Below are 15,138 nucleotides of genomic sequence, written 5' to 3'. Positions count from 1 at the left end.
AGGGAACACAATACATGGTCTATATTTGGCATGTATGTTTCTTAAATGTTGCGAATGCTTTGTATAAATCTTTTAAAAATCCCTATTCCATGTTTCTTGTGTGGACAGGAAGTTGCAGAGGATCATGGAGGAGCTCTTGTTGACTGAGAGGGAGTATGTACGATCTCTAGGTTATGTCCGAGATCACTACTTCCCCGAGCTGGAGAGGCCTGACGTGCCTCAGGACCTAAGGGGCCAGAGGGGGAGCATTTTCGGCAACCTGGAGAAGCTCCATGACTTCCATCGACACCACTTCCTGAAAGAGCTGGAGGGCTGCCTCCAAGAGCCCTTCAGGGTGGGACGCAGCTTCCTACGACATGTGGGTTCCCATAGTTACGTGCCTTAACCGTTTGATAACTAACCTTAACCTTAAAGGGATATTTCACTCAAAACAATCTTTCATTATTTTGTTCATAAGTCCACTGTTATTACATCAATTGTTTTATAGTTTTCAAGATCAAACTGTGATGATGATGATGATCGGTTTAAGTGAAGGACAGCACCCTTTCCAGGGTAGTGTCCCCATCACTTCACAGGGACGTTAAAAGGAAAGTAACACTGGTATTACAGTATCTTGTAATCCAACTGCTCTTATACAAACTATCAACACCAACTTATTGGGGTGAGAGACGTTTCAGACTTTTTTTGTATTTTATCTGTGATCTGCAGTCACCAACAAGTGATGTGGACCGCATGCCACAAGTCAGTTCAACTAAAATCTTGTTGAATCAACAAGCAGGCAGTGTCTACCACTGTCTAAAATATTCCAGATGTGCACACTGGAGATTAGACAGAGTTCCTGGGAATTTCCTAAGATTTTTTATCCCATTTCCTGTTTTCCCAACAATATGAAAAATAGGGATATGTTCTGTTGTCTTTCATTGGAAATTGAAAACGAGGCAGAAAGACCCATTTCATCCAATGTTTCAACTTTGTTGATTGGATTGTTTTTCCTCAATCCAGAGAGAGTGCTTTGGTCTGTACGCCCTCTACAGCAAGAACAAACCCAAGTCAGACAGCTTACTCCTCAACCACGGCCATGACTTCTTCAAGGTGAGGACTTCAACCATCCCTCACAGTACATTAATATGAGATCAATTCATTTGTTGTGGAAGTGACACTGTAACAACCGGTTTTGCGAAGAATTATGAGGCCTTTAATAGTATATTTTAACATGAACTTCCCAATACTCCTGCATTTTCATAATCTTTTCCTATTGTACGACATTCCCACTAAGACGCTATTGAAGGAATAACTTGCATGGGCAAAGGCCTAACAAATCAATGCTAAAGTAGGGCCCTGATGTATTGTATCTACCCTAAATCTATTGTAACCTATAAAGTGCATTCGGAAAGTTTCAGACCCCTTGACTTGTTTCATATTTTGTTACGTTACCGCCTTTATTAAAATTTATTAAATAAATGTCCTCATCATTCTACACACAATACCCCACAATGACAAATCGAAAACAGGTTTTTATATTAAGATTTTTTTTTATTAGAAACAAAAACAGAAATACCTTGTTTACATAAGTATTCAGACCCTTTTCTATGAGACTCAAAATTGAGCTCAGGTGCGTCCTGTTTCCATTGATCATCCTTGAGATGTTTCTACAACTTGATTGGAGTCCACCTGTGGTAAATTCAATTGATTGGACATGATTTGGAGAGGCACACACCTGTCTATATAAGTTCCCACATTTGACAGTGCATGTCAGAGCAAAAACCAAGCCATGAGGTCGAAGGAATTGTCCGTAGAGCTCCGAAACAGGATTGTGTCGAGGCACAGATCTGGGGAAGGGTATCAAAACATTACTGAAGTATTGAAGGTCCCCAAGAACACCGTGACCTCCATCATTCTTAAATAGAAGAAGTTTGTAACCACCAAGACCCTTCCTAGAGCCTGGCCAGACTGAGCAATTGGGTGAGAAGGACCTTGGTCAGGGAGGTGACCAAGAACCCTATGGTCAATCTGACACAGCTCCAGAGTTTCTCTCATCTCCACAGAGGACCTTCCAGAAGGATAACCATCTCTGCAGCACTCCACCAATCAGGCCTTTATGGTAGAGTGTCCAGACGGAAGCCACTCCACAGTAAAAGGCACATGACAGCTGTGGTGGAATATTCTAATCAAGTGAGAGAGACTGTCATTTCTTCAGACGATCATCTTTATTCATTATGGATTAATTACTGCAATAATGAGACTGGTCCAACCAACAGTCTTGACTGAAACTGAAAATGAACAAACATATATAATATAGGACCTAAAAATGCTTAGTCAGGGCTGGTTCAACCCCTCCCATAAGCCACCGTGGTCCATCTCCTGGTTATCCGCACAGGATGTTGTTTTACTCCCAACCCGGCTTAGTTTCCCAGATTCGAAGAAGATCTGAGATTGTTGAGAGATTGTTCTAAACTCATCCAGGCTCTCTATCTCGGGTCACACACACCAACATCTTGTCTATAGATTGCCAGATTGTGTTTTTATCACCAAGTCATTGTCAGCAAGCTTTCTCTAGTGTAACCCATTTCCTTGACCCTCCATCACGTCTGGAGGAAACCTGGCACTATCCCTACGATGAAGCCTGGTGGTGGCAGCATCATGCTGTGGGGATGTTTACCTGCGGCAGGGACTGGGAGACAAGTCAGGATCGAGGGGAAAGATGAACGGAGCAAAGTACAGAGAGATCCTTGATGAAAACCTGCTCCAGAGCGCTCAGGACCTTAGACTCGGGCGATGGTTCACCTTCCAACAGGACAACGACCCTAAGCACATAGCCAAGACAATGCAAGAGTGCATTTGGGGACAAATCTCTGAATGTCCTTGAGTGGCCCAGCCAGAACCTGGACTTGAACCCTATCAAACATCTCTGGAGAGACCTCAAATAACTGTGCAGCGACATTCCCCATCCAACCTGACAGCGCTTGAGAGGATCTGCAGAGAACAATGTGAGAAACTGCCCAAATACAGGTGTGCCAAGCTTGTACCATCATACCCAAAAAGACTCAAGGCTGTAATCACTGCCAAAGGTGCTTCAACAAAGTACTGGGTAAAGGGTCTGAATACTTATATAAATGTGATATTTCAGTTTTTTCTAAAAACCTGTTATCTTTGTCAGTATGGTTATTGGGTGTAGATTGATGAGGGGAAAACAATATTTGATACATTTGAATGAAGCTGTAACATAACAAAATGTGTAAAAAGTCAAAGGGTCTGAATACTTTACGAATGCACTGTATATCTTCCCAACACTTTAGCAAAAACAGATAGAGCTGGGCGACAAGATGGACCTGTCATCATATCTACTGAAGCCGGTGCAGCGGATCAGCAAGTACAGCCTGCTGCTGCAGGACATGGTGAGGGATTGTGGGCCCCACCGGGGCCGCGAGGAGGCCGAAGTCAGGCGTGCCCTTGAAGTCATCCAGTTCCAGTTGCGCCATGGCAACAACCTGCTGGCCATGGACGACATACAGGACTGTGACGTGAGTGTTAGGGGGTGAAGCCAATCAATCAAATGTATTCATGAATCCCTTTTTTAGTGGGGGTTATCAACAGCTGTCACATGTGCTTTTACAGTAACCTGGGCTAGATCCTAAAGAGCAAGCAGAGGCAGAAACTCCATCTTTATTCCATATATACTACCGGTCCAAATTTTAGTACACCTACTAATACCAGGGTTTTTCTTTCTTTTTACTATTTTCTACACTGTAGAATAATAGTGAAGACATCAAAGCTCTGAAATAACACATATGGAATCATGTAGTAACCAGAAAAGTGTTAAACATTTCAAAATATATTTTGTATTTTTCACGGGTTCCCCCGGTACTCCTGCTCATTCCGTTCAGGTCTACATCACCGGCTTTCCAGGCGTCACTGAACTCGATCATTAACACCAACCCCGGACTGTCTTGTCTCATTACGCACACCTGGTTCCCATTCCCACTGATAAGCATGTGTTTACATGTGCCCTCTGTTCCCCATTGCTCTTGTTGATTATTGTTCCATGTCTGTTGGTCTTGTGAGTGCCTGTGGTCTGTTGTATAGGCTTGCGTGTTACCGTGTTAGTGTGCACTTGTTTATTACGGGTTTCGTCCTGTGTATTTATTACAGGTTTATACCTAGCTCTATGTTTGGATTACAGCCCTGTATTTGATGTGTGTGTGTGTGTGTGTTTGGTTTGAGCGTCGTCCTCGTCATGTTCATGATGTACTCTATTTTGAGTAGAGGATTAAAAAAAAAACTATTTCCTATTCCTGCTCCTGTCTCATACAACGTGACAATATTTGAGATTCTTCAAAGTAGCCACCCTTTGCCTTGATGACAGCTTTGCACACTCTTGGCATTCTCTCAACCAGCTTCACCTGGAATGCTTTTCCAACAGTATTGAGGAGTTCCCATATATGCTGAGCACTTGCTGGCCTCTTTTCCTTCACTCTGTGATCTGACTCATCCCAAACCATCTCACTTTGGTTGAGGTCGGGGGGATTGTGGAGGCCAGGTCATCTGATGCAGAACTCCATCACTCTCCTTCTTCGTAAAATAGCCCTCACACAGCCTGAAGGTGTTTTGGGTTATTGTCCTGTTGAAAAACAAATGATAGTCCCACTAAGCGCAAACCAGATGGGATGGCATAGCGCTGCAGAATGCTGTGGTAGCCATGCTGGTTAAGTGTGCCTTTAATTCTAAATAAATCACAGACCGTGTCACCAACAAAGCACCCCCACACTATAACAATTCCTCCTCCATGCTTTACGGTGGGAAATACACATGCAGAGATCAACCGTTCACCCACACCGAGTCTCACAAAGATATGGAGGTTGGAACCAAAATCTCCAATTTGGACTCCAGACAAATTTCCACCGGTCTGATGTCTGTTGCTCATGTTTCTTGGCCCAAGCAAGTCTCTTCTTATTATTGGTGTCCTTTAGTAGTGGTTTCTTTGCAGAAATTTGCCCATGAAGGCTTGATTCAGTCTCTGAACAGTTGATGTTAAGATGTGTCTGTTACTTGAACTCTGAAGCATTTGTTTTGGCTGCAATTTCTGAGGGTGGTAACTCTAAGGAACTTATCCTCAGTAACTCGGGGTCTTCCTTTCCTGTGGCAGTCCTCATGAGAGCCAGTTTCATCATAGCGCTTGATGGTTTTTGGGACTGCTCTTGAATAAACTTTTATAGTTCTTGAAGGTCAGTCAATATGGAATATTTCATGTCTTAAAGTAATGATGGACTGTCGTTTCTTATTGAGCTGTTATTGCAATAATATGGATTTGGTCTTTTACCAAATACGGCTATATTCTGTATACCCCCCCCCCCCCCCCCCCCTCCCATCTTGTTACAACACAACCAACTGATTGGCTCAAACGCATTAAGAGGGAAAGAAATTCCACAAACTAACTTTTAACAAGGCACATCTGTTAATTGAAATTCATTCCAGGTGACTACCTCATGAAGCTGGTTAAGAGAATGCCAAGAGTGTGCAAAGCTGTCATCAAGGCAAAGGGTGGCTACTTTGAAGAATCTCAAATATAAAATATTTTTGGATTTGTTTGTTTTTTTTGGTTACTACATGATTCCATATGTGTTATATCATAGTTTTGATGTCTTCACTATTATTCTACACTGTAGAAAATAGTAAATATAAAGAAAAACACTTGAATGAGTAGGTGTTCTAAAACTTTTGACCGGTAGTATATGTCCCTATCTAAACATTACGTTCTTACACATCCTCTTATTTCTGGGTGTACCGTAGTAGACATGTGGGGTTGGGTGGGGGATGAGGTCATCTGAGAGTAGAGGAGAGGACTGGGCAAGACAGGACAGGACAGGACTAGACTAGACTGGACTGTTGGTTTTTCACTGTTGTAGTGTTGCATAGGACATACTACTTCCGAGGCAACTTTATCCTTGGAACAACTGTGTGGGATGCTAGTTGTCTGTCTCATATCAGTTCCAGTATGTAAGAATAAACTGTAGAATAGATAGGGAAGAATAGGAAATTACGATGGATTGGCGTACGGGGGAGTGGACAAGAGTAATAGGTGGTCCGATATTGTTAGTTAAAAATTTTTTTAAAAAGTGCTCAAAGCCATTTTCATTGTGGCCCAGGGAACTCACTTCATCCACGACCAATGTTCTAGCACCTATCCTGGTTTTATTGTGACAAGACATACAAAAGCAACATTTTTATCCAATATCTCATCTCAATATCTCAACTGAGACTGCTCTTCTCTGTGTCAGAGGCTCTCCGAAAGCGCTTGAAACCCTGGTCATCGTCAGCCATTTGCTAATCTGATCTGGGGCCTTGTATCCTCAGCCAGGAGAGTCATGACAGATGATATCAGAGAGTGTGCAGAGCCTGAGACGCCCGGCCCTGAGAGGGTGTAGAGGAGGATCTGATGGTTCACAGTGTCTAAGGCGGTGGATTGAGCTTGGAGGATGAGAACAGAGGAGAGAGAGAGACAGTCAGCTTTGGCAGTGTGGAGAGCCTCTCTGACACAGAGAAGAGCAGTCTCAGTTGAGTGACCTGCCTTGAAGCCTGACTGGTTAGGGCCAAGAAGATCGTTCTGAGAGAGATAACGAGTTTGTGAGGTAGTTTGGTTGCGTTAATTTTTTGTAAGATCACAAGCTTGTTTAAACCTTTCACTCCTTTTAGACCTGTATACTGCCCATGCAGTTGACTGCACCTGTTATCTCTGAACTTCAAGGTACCACTTGGCTCTGGTCAACTGTGCATTGGCAACTGACCTTGCGGTCATACAGTATAGTGCAGGGATCATCAACCTTTTTTTCAGGTGAAACTCACACTTTGGCATAATGATTTACCCACCCGACCCAGATAACCATCTACTACATTTGTGAGGTTGTTCGGGAACCTAAAAAACATGCTAGTTTGTTCCTATCAGGGGGTGAATTACAGTATAATGTCAAATGTCAAGGTACTAAAAATGGTTTATCTTACCTTAGAAATATCCTGACAGAATACAGCCTGCCCTCAATGTCATCTTTCTTTGCCTCTAGGTCAACCTGAAGGAGCAGGGGCAGCTGATTCGTCAGGACGAGTTCCTGGTGTCCTTCAGGAAGAAGAAATGTTTCCGCCACATCTTCCTCTTCCAGGACCTCGTCCTCTTCAGCAAGACCAAGTGGACTGATGTGGGCAATGACACTTATGTCTACAAACAGTCATTTAAGGTGTGCAGACAGTCAATATACAACACAGCACAATATACCCCAATTTGAATCTTTTGCTAAAGCCACTTCCCTTGGCTTTCATTGAAACACATGTTTAAGTTATAAAAAGGCCTTGTGTGACACAAAAGAGCATTATATGGAATGTCCCATTATCTACACTCTTAACATTTAACTTCCTCTATTGCTTAGCAGAACTGTATATGATACATTAACACATACCCCTACTTTAAAATGGAGAAAGGAACCGTGCACTGCAGATGACCTCGTCTGTCTAGGGCAGGAGTTTCATACTCATTCCATGGAGGGCCTTGTGTCCGCGAGTTTTGGGTTTTTCCTTTCAATTAAGACCTAGACAACCAGGTGAGGGGAGTTCTTTACTAATTAGTGACCTTAATTCATCAATCAAGTACAGACACTCGGCCCTCCGTGGAATGAGTTTGACACGTGGTCTAGGGTGATTAATTTCTAAGCAGAAATTAAGACGAAGTTGTACACAGTAATATCCGTAAAGTGTAGGCCTTTATAGTCTTCATAACGTTGTATTTAAGTAAAAGCCATGTCTATTTTGACAGACCTCTGACATTGGGATGACCCATAACTCGGGGGACAGCGGGCTGTGCTTTGAGATCTGGTTCCGAAGGAGGAAGTCCCAGGACACGTACACGCTGCAGGCCGGGAACAGTGAGGTGAAGGATGCCTGGACCAAAGACCTTGAGCGCATCCTCTGGGAGCAGGCTGTACACAATAGAGGTCAGAGGTCACCCAGCCATTCAGGTCTCTCAGAATTACCAGAAAGAGTCCTCAGGTGATCTGGTCTGTGACGGAAAACATTACTAAACGTCAATTGAGGAGCAAGGATTTGAAAGCTACAGATGTAGGATCTTAATTGGATCAGTCTTTTGTTGCTGAGAATTTTTCTGTACCGAAGAAATGTAGATTCATGATTCATAGAAATGCACTGAAATAAATAGAACACAATAGAACAGTATTCCCCTTTTCATGTAGCCTAATTTTGGCCAGCTATTAGCCTTACCACTGATCAAGCAACATTATGGACTAAAAGATGAAATCCTGTTTCTGCAGAATGATTTTGCTGCTACAATACTGGTCACAATAAGATCCTACACCTGTGGTAACATTTTCAGAACTGTCATACATTTATGTGCCAGAAGTGAAGTATGTAGTAGTACTAAAGATGTTGGATCTTAATTTGATCTGTATTGTCACTGCAAAATGATCCTGCAGCAACAAGATTTGAACGTTTAGTCCATAATGTTGCTTGATTGTTGGTTAGGCTATTATCTGGTCAAAATTAGTTTACATGAAAAGTCCAATAGGGTTAATATAACCGTGTGTTAATGCATGTTTTCAGTGAATATATGTACATCTTGAAGCTCAATCATGTGGTGCAGGAACATTTTAGCCAACAATAGAGTGATCAAATTAAGATCCAACACCTGTAGGTTTTATTGATTTCTCGCAGTCATGTAGTATGCCATTCTCTTTCCCGCATTCCCACTGATGTGAATGGAATTGATGGGTGAGTGCAATATGATGTACACCAATCCAACACTTTCAACTGTGATCATTTGGTCAGGTGGTCATGAAGGAATAGAGGCAATGAAAATAAAAAAATGTCAGGCTTCTGGCATGCAGCTCGCCTTGCCAGTACTATTAACCTGAATTTTAAGTAGAAGCAGTGAGGGTCATGACGGGAAGCTGTTGCAACAAAGTAGTAAATTAAAGCACTCTACCTGATGTACTGTTCAAATACACATCTTGGAATCAGACTAGTACACAGCCATAGTATTTATTGGGTCAATGTTTGCGTTTTGTTGTGTTCCTACCCTTATATGTCAATTAAATCATTTTCATTCCCTTGTCACATATGTAAGGCCAAAATTAGATCCTTCCACTTCCCTCTGTCCATGGTAACATGTTGTGCCTTGCTCCAAGACAAATGTATCTCTGCCAGCTCATTTCTCAAAATAGGTTAATTTTTTAAACAGTATTTTGTTTGCTACATTCTAGAGATTCGTATGCAGGAGAGGGTGTTCATGGGTATCGGGAACAAGCCCTTCATGGACATCCAGCCTAGCGATGCGGCCATCAACGACAGGGCAGTCAATTGTGCTCTGATGGGAAGAGGTACACACCCATAATAGAATATTTCAATTCGAATATAATTGGAATGGTTCTTCTTAGTAATAAATTAACACCATCATAAATATGTTTTTCCGAGGTCCTGATTGATCCTCCTTCGGAATTTCTATTTTTGTCTCATTCATGTCCCGTCTTATACAATTTGATTTCATCTGGCCCTTCCAGAATCCAAGGCGTTGGCCTCCTCGGGGACGTCTAGCTCGCAGGGCGGGTGTCCTGTGCTGCGGCCTAACTCCATTGGCTCGGGGAGCTGTTCGTCGTCTTCCGGCAGCCACTCCTCTTCGTCCTCTGGGAGAGGGTCTCTGTCGTCCGCCGTGGAGGGGTACCTGTGTAGCCCGAAGCGGAGGGGGGCAGGGGGTCACGGGGGGTACTCCCCACCCCCTGGGGTCCAGGAGGAGGCTGACATGGACCAGGAGAGCGAAAGTCAGAATCTACTGAGTGAGTGGATATAATGAGAAGGGTAGCTCATTTGGGGAATATACATTAAAACATGCTAATTTGGGGAGAAGTTTGCATTTGGTTTTGACAGTAGCCAGTTAAACAAATCCAAAGCATGAATTGCTGTCTCCTTGTCCAAATACTGTTTACAGGGTCAGACTCTCTTCCTATGATTCCTATTTGTTGTAAGACACAGCTACTGTTGAGAGAGGCTAGGTGGTTCTCAGAAATGTTTGTGCTATGAGTGACCCAGCCACCAAAAATGGTGGGGATTTTTCTGTGACCCCAAAAATGAAGAGCGAGTGATCTATTTCTAGAGAGGACCTAATCTCATACCACAGCCCAAAATTAAGCAGCTATGATCAAATAAAATTTTACTGGTCACATACACGTATTTAGCAGATGTTATTGCGGGTGTAGCGAAATGCTTGTGTTTCTAGCTCCAACAGTACAGTAATATCTAACAGGTAATATCTAACTATTTCACAACAATACACACAAATCTAAGTAAAGGAATGGAATCAAGAATATATAAATATATGGACGAGCAATGTCAGAGCGGCATAGACTAAGATACAGTATATACGTACTGTATGAGATGGATAATGCAAAATATGTAAACATTATTAAAGTGGCCAGTGATTTCAAGTCTATGTATATAGGCAGCAGCCTCTAATGTGTTAGTGATGGCTATTTAACAGTCTGATTGCCTTGAGATAGAAGCAATTTTTCAGTCTCTCGGTCTCAGCTTTGATGCACCTGTACTGACCTCGCCTTCTGGATGATAGCGGGATGAACAGGCAGTGGCTCGTGTGGTTGATGTCCTTGATGATCTTTTTGGCCTTCCTGTGATATCAGGTGGTATAGGTGTCCTGAAGGGCAGGTAGTTTGCCCCCTTTGATGCGTTGGGCAGACCGCACCACCCTCTGGAGAGCCCTGCGGTTATGGGAGGTGCAGTTGCCGTACCAGGCGGTGATACAGCCCGACAGGATGCTCTCAATTGTGCATCTATAAAAGTTTGAGGGTTTTTGGTGCCAAGTCAAATTTCTGCAGCATCCTAAGGTTCAAGAGGTGCTGTTGCACCTTCTTCACCACACTGTCTGTGTGGGTGGACCATTTCAGATGGTCAGTGATGTGTACACCGAGGAACTTGAAGCTTTTCACCTTCTCCACTGCTGTTCTATCGATGTGGATAAGGGTGTGCTCCATCTGCTGTTTCCTGAAGTCCACGATCATCTCCTATGTTTTGTTGATGTTGAGGTAGAGGATATTATCCTGGCACCACACTCCCAGAGCCATCACCTCCTCTCTGTAGGCTGTCTCGTCATTGTTGGTAATCAAGCCTTCTACTGTTGTATCGTCTGCAAACTTGATGATTGAGTTGGAGGCGTGCGTGGCCACGCAGTCATGATGGCCCAGCACTTGGTCCCAAACCCAACCCACCATTTGGGAATCAAAAACTGACATGGGATAATTTACTTCATAGAATAAATCATGCACACAACCCACTGGGCAAAGTAATATCTGGTGATTCAACATGATTGATTCACATTGATTCATGGCTGATGACATTGATTCAATGTGAAAAACTGATTGGATTTGCTGAAACTCAACATAAATAAAATGTAGTATTCTTTTTCCCCCAAAACGTTTTACTTAAATCCACAGGGCCAGATTAAGAAATCACAGATCCCCAATCTCCTGTCACACCATAATTCTCGGTAAACAAATAAATACAATTTCAATCATCAGATGCCACAAAGTGCCTATACAGAAACCCAGCCTAAAACCCAAAGAGCAAACGATGAATAGTGGCTAGAAAACTCCCTAGAAAGGCAGGAACCTAGGTGGCCAGTCCTCTTCTGGCTGTGCCGATGGAGATTATAAGAGTACATGGCGAGATCATTCTTCAAGATGTTCAAGCATTCACAGATGATCAGCAGGGTCAAATAATACTCAGTGGTTATACATGGTGCAACAGGTCACCACCTCAGGAGTAAATGTCTGTTGGCTTCTCATAGCTGAGCATTCAGAGGTCGAGACAGTAGGTGAGAGAGAGAGTTATGTTATCTTAAATTATGACCTTCCAATTTACTCATCACATTAGCAATAGTAGCCTATCTTACATAAGTCTGCAAACGCAACGATGAATGGAATGCTTTATTATAAAGGGGAATTTTTATGGTGAATATGTGCTTTCCCAAACTTGAGTCTCACTGCCAGGCAGATAACTTATTGCATGTGGGAATGCTTTATTGATATGACAGAGGATCTATGTTCTCATTTATGATTGAACTAAAGACAATGTATAAAGGATCAGTCATTTAAAAGCCCTGAGCCCATATTTACTAAGCGTCTAGTAATGTAGGAGTGCTGATCTCGGATTAGTTTGGACCTTTTGAGTCACAATGAATAAGAGGTGGGACCTGATCCTAAATCAACAGTCATCTGAGCACTCCTTTCTCCGAGCACTCCTTTCTCCGAGCACTCCTTTCTCCGAGCACTCCTTTCTCCGAGCACTCCTTTCTCCGAGCACTCCTTTCTCCGAGCACTCCTTTCTCCGAGCACTCCTTTGAGGTTAGAATGTGGACAAGTCTTACGGGTTCCCCTTCCTATTCCAGTGAACAGCTCCGAGTCTTCAGGAGAGAGCGTGAGCGACTTCAGCAGCTCCAGCCACAGCTGTCACTCCGCAATTGGTAGAGAGGCGGAGGACGCCTCCTCCGTGTGCGCCTCCGTCGTCGGCCTGAAGGAGGTGCTAGCCCGCAGACCCGAAGCCAACCTCCACAAGGCCAAGAGTCCCACCCGGTCCACAGAGAGAACCACCACGCCCTTGCTCCCACACAGACCACCAGCCATGACTAAGGATCCACCTAAGGTGTGGGTTTAGCCTAACCATGAGTTGTACAACTTCGCAAGGATTATAATACTATTAGGGTGAATTCTAAATCAAACGTCAACCTAGTCATGCATTGGGGTGGTGTAGAGCCTGTGGTATAATGGAAACACGGCTGGCGCTATCGCAGGTATGCCTCCCCACCGAAGACCAGGCCCGGCCTTACCGCCTGCGTCTCCCTTAACCTCCTGCATCACCATCTACTTCTGCACTGTTTGAATAAAGCATAAAAATATCAATAGTAAAAAAAATTAAGTCATACACTGATGTCAATGGGAGGCTAAGTGAAAATTCACCTCTTTGATCTGGTAAGCTATACAACAGGAAGTGATGTTTTATTGTTTTTATTTTTCCCACCACAGGTTCAAAATGTGGCCATTGGAAAGTCAACTGAGGTTTGAGCTCTGATTTTGGTAAGTTTGTCTGTAATAATGAGGTCACGATTCACCATCTATAGTTTGCCTGTATTTATGTCTGGAGAGTTAAAAAAATAAAAAATCCACATGTTTGTTTTGTATGTAATGTATTTTACACATGGATGTTTTCAGTCATTTTCCCCAGGTTATCCAAATACAATCCTATATTTGTCCCTCCTCACAGAATTGGACCTATCGACAACAGAAGGACACCATGAACTGTGTCACTGTATAAAGGGGACTATTATATGACAGTTACTGTACTCTACTTTTTCTATTCTTTTTTTATCTGACCACTAAAATGTACTGTATTTCACATATGTTCTTATATTGTTTTGCAATTTAAACATCTGCGTCTGAATTGTGTTTGTGTTGTGTAAGACAAGTATATTCAACATGTAATTAACCTTAGTGTTATCTCAGATTCAACGGGTTATAGTGAATTGCAAAAAGTCACAAAGAAATTGTTGCACGTGATGCAACCATCATACCTGTCCTTGAGCGTGCTCTGATCTGGAGCGGCAGGTGTGAATGTCATGCCAGGCTAGAGCATGTTATCTGCCAAGCTAAACCAATAACACATGATCTCAGTAAACTGTGCGGGTAACATTTTCATAAATACAGTGGTGAATCAATCAATAAATCAACTTCAACTTTCTTTTTATGAATACTGAAAAAAAAATATGAACGCAATATGTGAAGTGTTGGTCCCATGTTTCGTCAGCTGAAGTAAAAAGACCACAGAGATTTCCATACACACAAAAAGTGTATTTCTCTCATTTTGTGCACAAATGTGTTTACATCCCTGTTAGTGAGCATTTTTTATTTTCCAAGATAATCCATCCACCTGACAGGTGTGTGTGTGCTATCAAGAAGCTGATTAAACAGAAGTATCATTACACAGGTGCACCTTATGCTGGGGACAATAAAAGGCCACTCTAAAATGTGCTGTTTTGTCACACACCACAACGCCACCGATGTCTCAAGTTTTGAGGAAGCGTCCAATTGGCATGCTGACTGCAGGAGTGTCCACCAGAGCTGATGCCAGAGAATTTCCCTACCATAAGCCGCCTCCAAAATCGTTTTAGAGCATTTGGCAGGAGGTCCAACTGGTATCACAACCGCAGAACATGTGTAACCACTTACAGCCCAGGACCTCCACATCCGGCTTCTTCACCTGGGGTATCGTCTGAGCTCAATCACCCGGACAGCTGAGGAGTATTTCTGTGTGTAATAAAGCCCTTTTGTGGGGAAAACCCCAGCTCCCCAGTGGATTGGGCCTGGCTCCCATGTGGGTGGGCTTATGCCCTCCCAGACACACCCAAGGCTAGGCCCTTGCTCAGTCATGTGAAATCCATAGATTAGGGACGAATTGACTGATTTCTTTATATGAACTGTAACTCGTTGAAAATGTTGCATGTTGCGTTTATATTTTTGTTCAGTATAGATATGTTTATTTTATTTTTTTACATATGCTCTTATTACATGAAATAAGCAGTTCTGGCATGACATTACATTTACACCTGCCATGCTTTAGACCCTAGGTATGGTGCGTCACGTGCAATAACAATATTACAATAGCCCAAACTTGCAAACTAGTTTAAGCTATTTGATCGACAAACATTGTTGTATCAAATGTGTAAGACCAAACATATTTTAACAGCAGAACCATAAATTGGTTCCATGCCTTCCATTCAGTAGGAGAGCCATGACAAGATCTGTCCATGATTTTTAAATCTTATGTTGAATAGGGCTTCTCAACTCAATTAAACTAACGTTAACTTGTGCTTGCTTGTAATGTGTTTTATTGGATTTTATTTGTACAGGTATAAGCACAGTATTGGACTGTTATGACAATATGGCTAGTCTCGTAACAAGTTCATAACGGTGTCTGATACTAATGAACATTTCTCACTTTGATTCCTCAACATTAACATATTTTTACTCTTATTTCCATGTTGTTAGCTCAATTTTATGTATTAAATTATGAAACTGGTCAAAA

General features: G+C 42.6%; 1 protein-coding gene across 3 annotated transcripts in view; it reads left to right on the top strand.

Annotated features, from left to right (window-relative positions):
• The window catches only part of LOC110493958 (pleckstrin homology domain-containing family G member 4B), an 81,885-nt gene extending 66,747 nt beyond the window's left edge, over positions 1–15,138 (top strand). The window contains exons 15-24 of one of the 3 annotated variants that reach the window (XM_090205188.1): positions 109–358; positions 1,003–1,092; positions 3,297–3,521; positions 7,056–7,226; positions 7,799–7,976; positions 9,258–9,374; positions 9,555–9,827; positions 12,449–12,702; positions 13,083–13,133; positions 13,269–15,138. In XM_090205188.1, coding sequence (XP_090061314.1) covers positions 109–358; positions 1,003–1,092; positions 3,297–3,521; positions 7,056–7,226; positions 7,799–7,976; positions 9,258–9,374; positions 9,555–9,827; positions 12,449–12,702; positions 13,083–13,121 — 1,597 coding nt within the window. In that variant the 3' untranslated portion in view covers positions 13,122–13,133; positions 13,269–15,138. The remainder of the gene's footprint in view (positions 1–108; positions 359–1,002; positions 1,093–3,296; positions 3,522–7,055; positions 7,227–7,798; positions 7,977–9,257; positions 9,375–9,554; positions 9,828–12,448; positions 12,703–13,082; positions 13,134–13,268) is intronic. The other 2 variants (XM_021568584.3, XM_021568585.3) reach the window with 2 other exon arrangements.

This window comes from Oncorhynchus mykiss, chromosome 17, assembly GCF_057628025.1.
Source record: "Oncorhynchus mykiss isolate SJ-2025 chromosome 17, ASM5762802v1, whole genome shotgun sequence".
Taxonomy (NCBI): domain Eukaryota; kingdom Metazoa; phylum Chordata; class Actinopteri; order Salmoniformes; family Salmonidae; genus Oncorhynchus; species Oncorhynchus mykiss.
The sequence above is the reverse complement of the archived record's forward strand: the minus strand, read 5'-3'. Positions and strand labels throughout refer to the sequence as shown.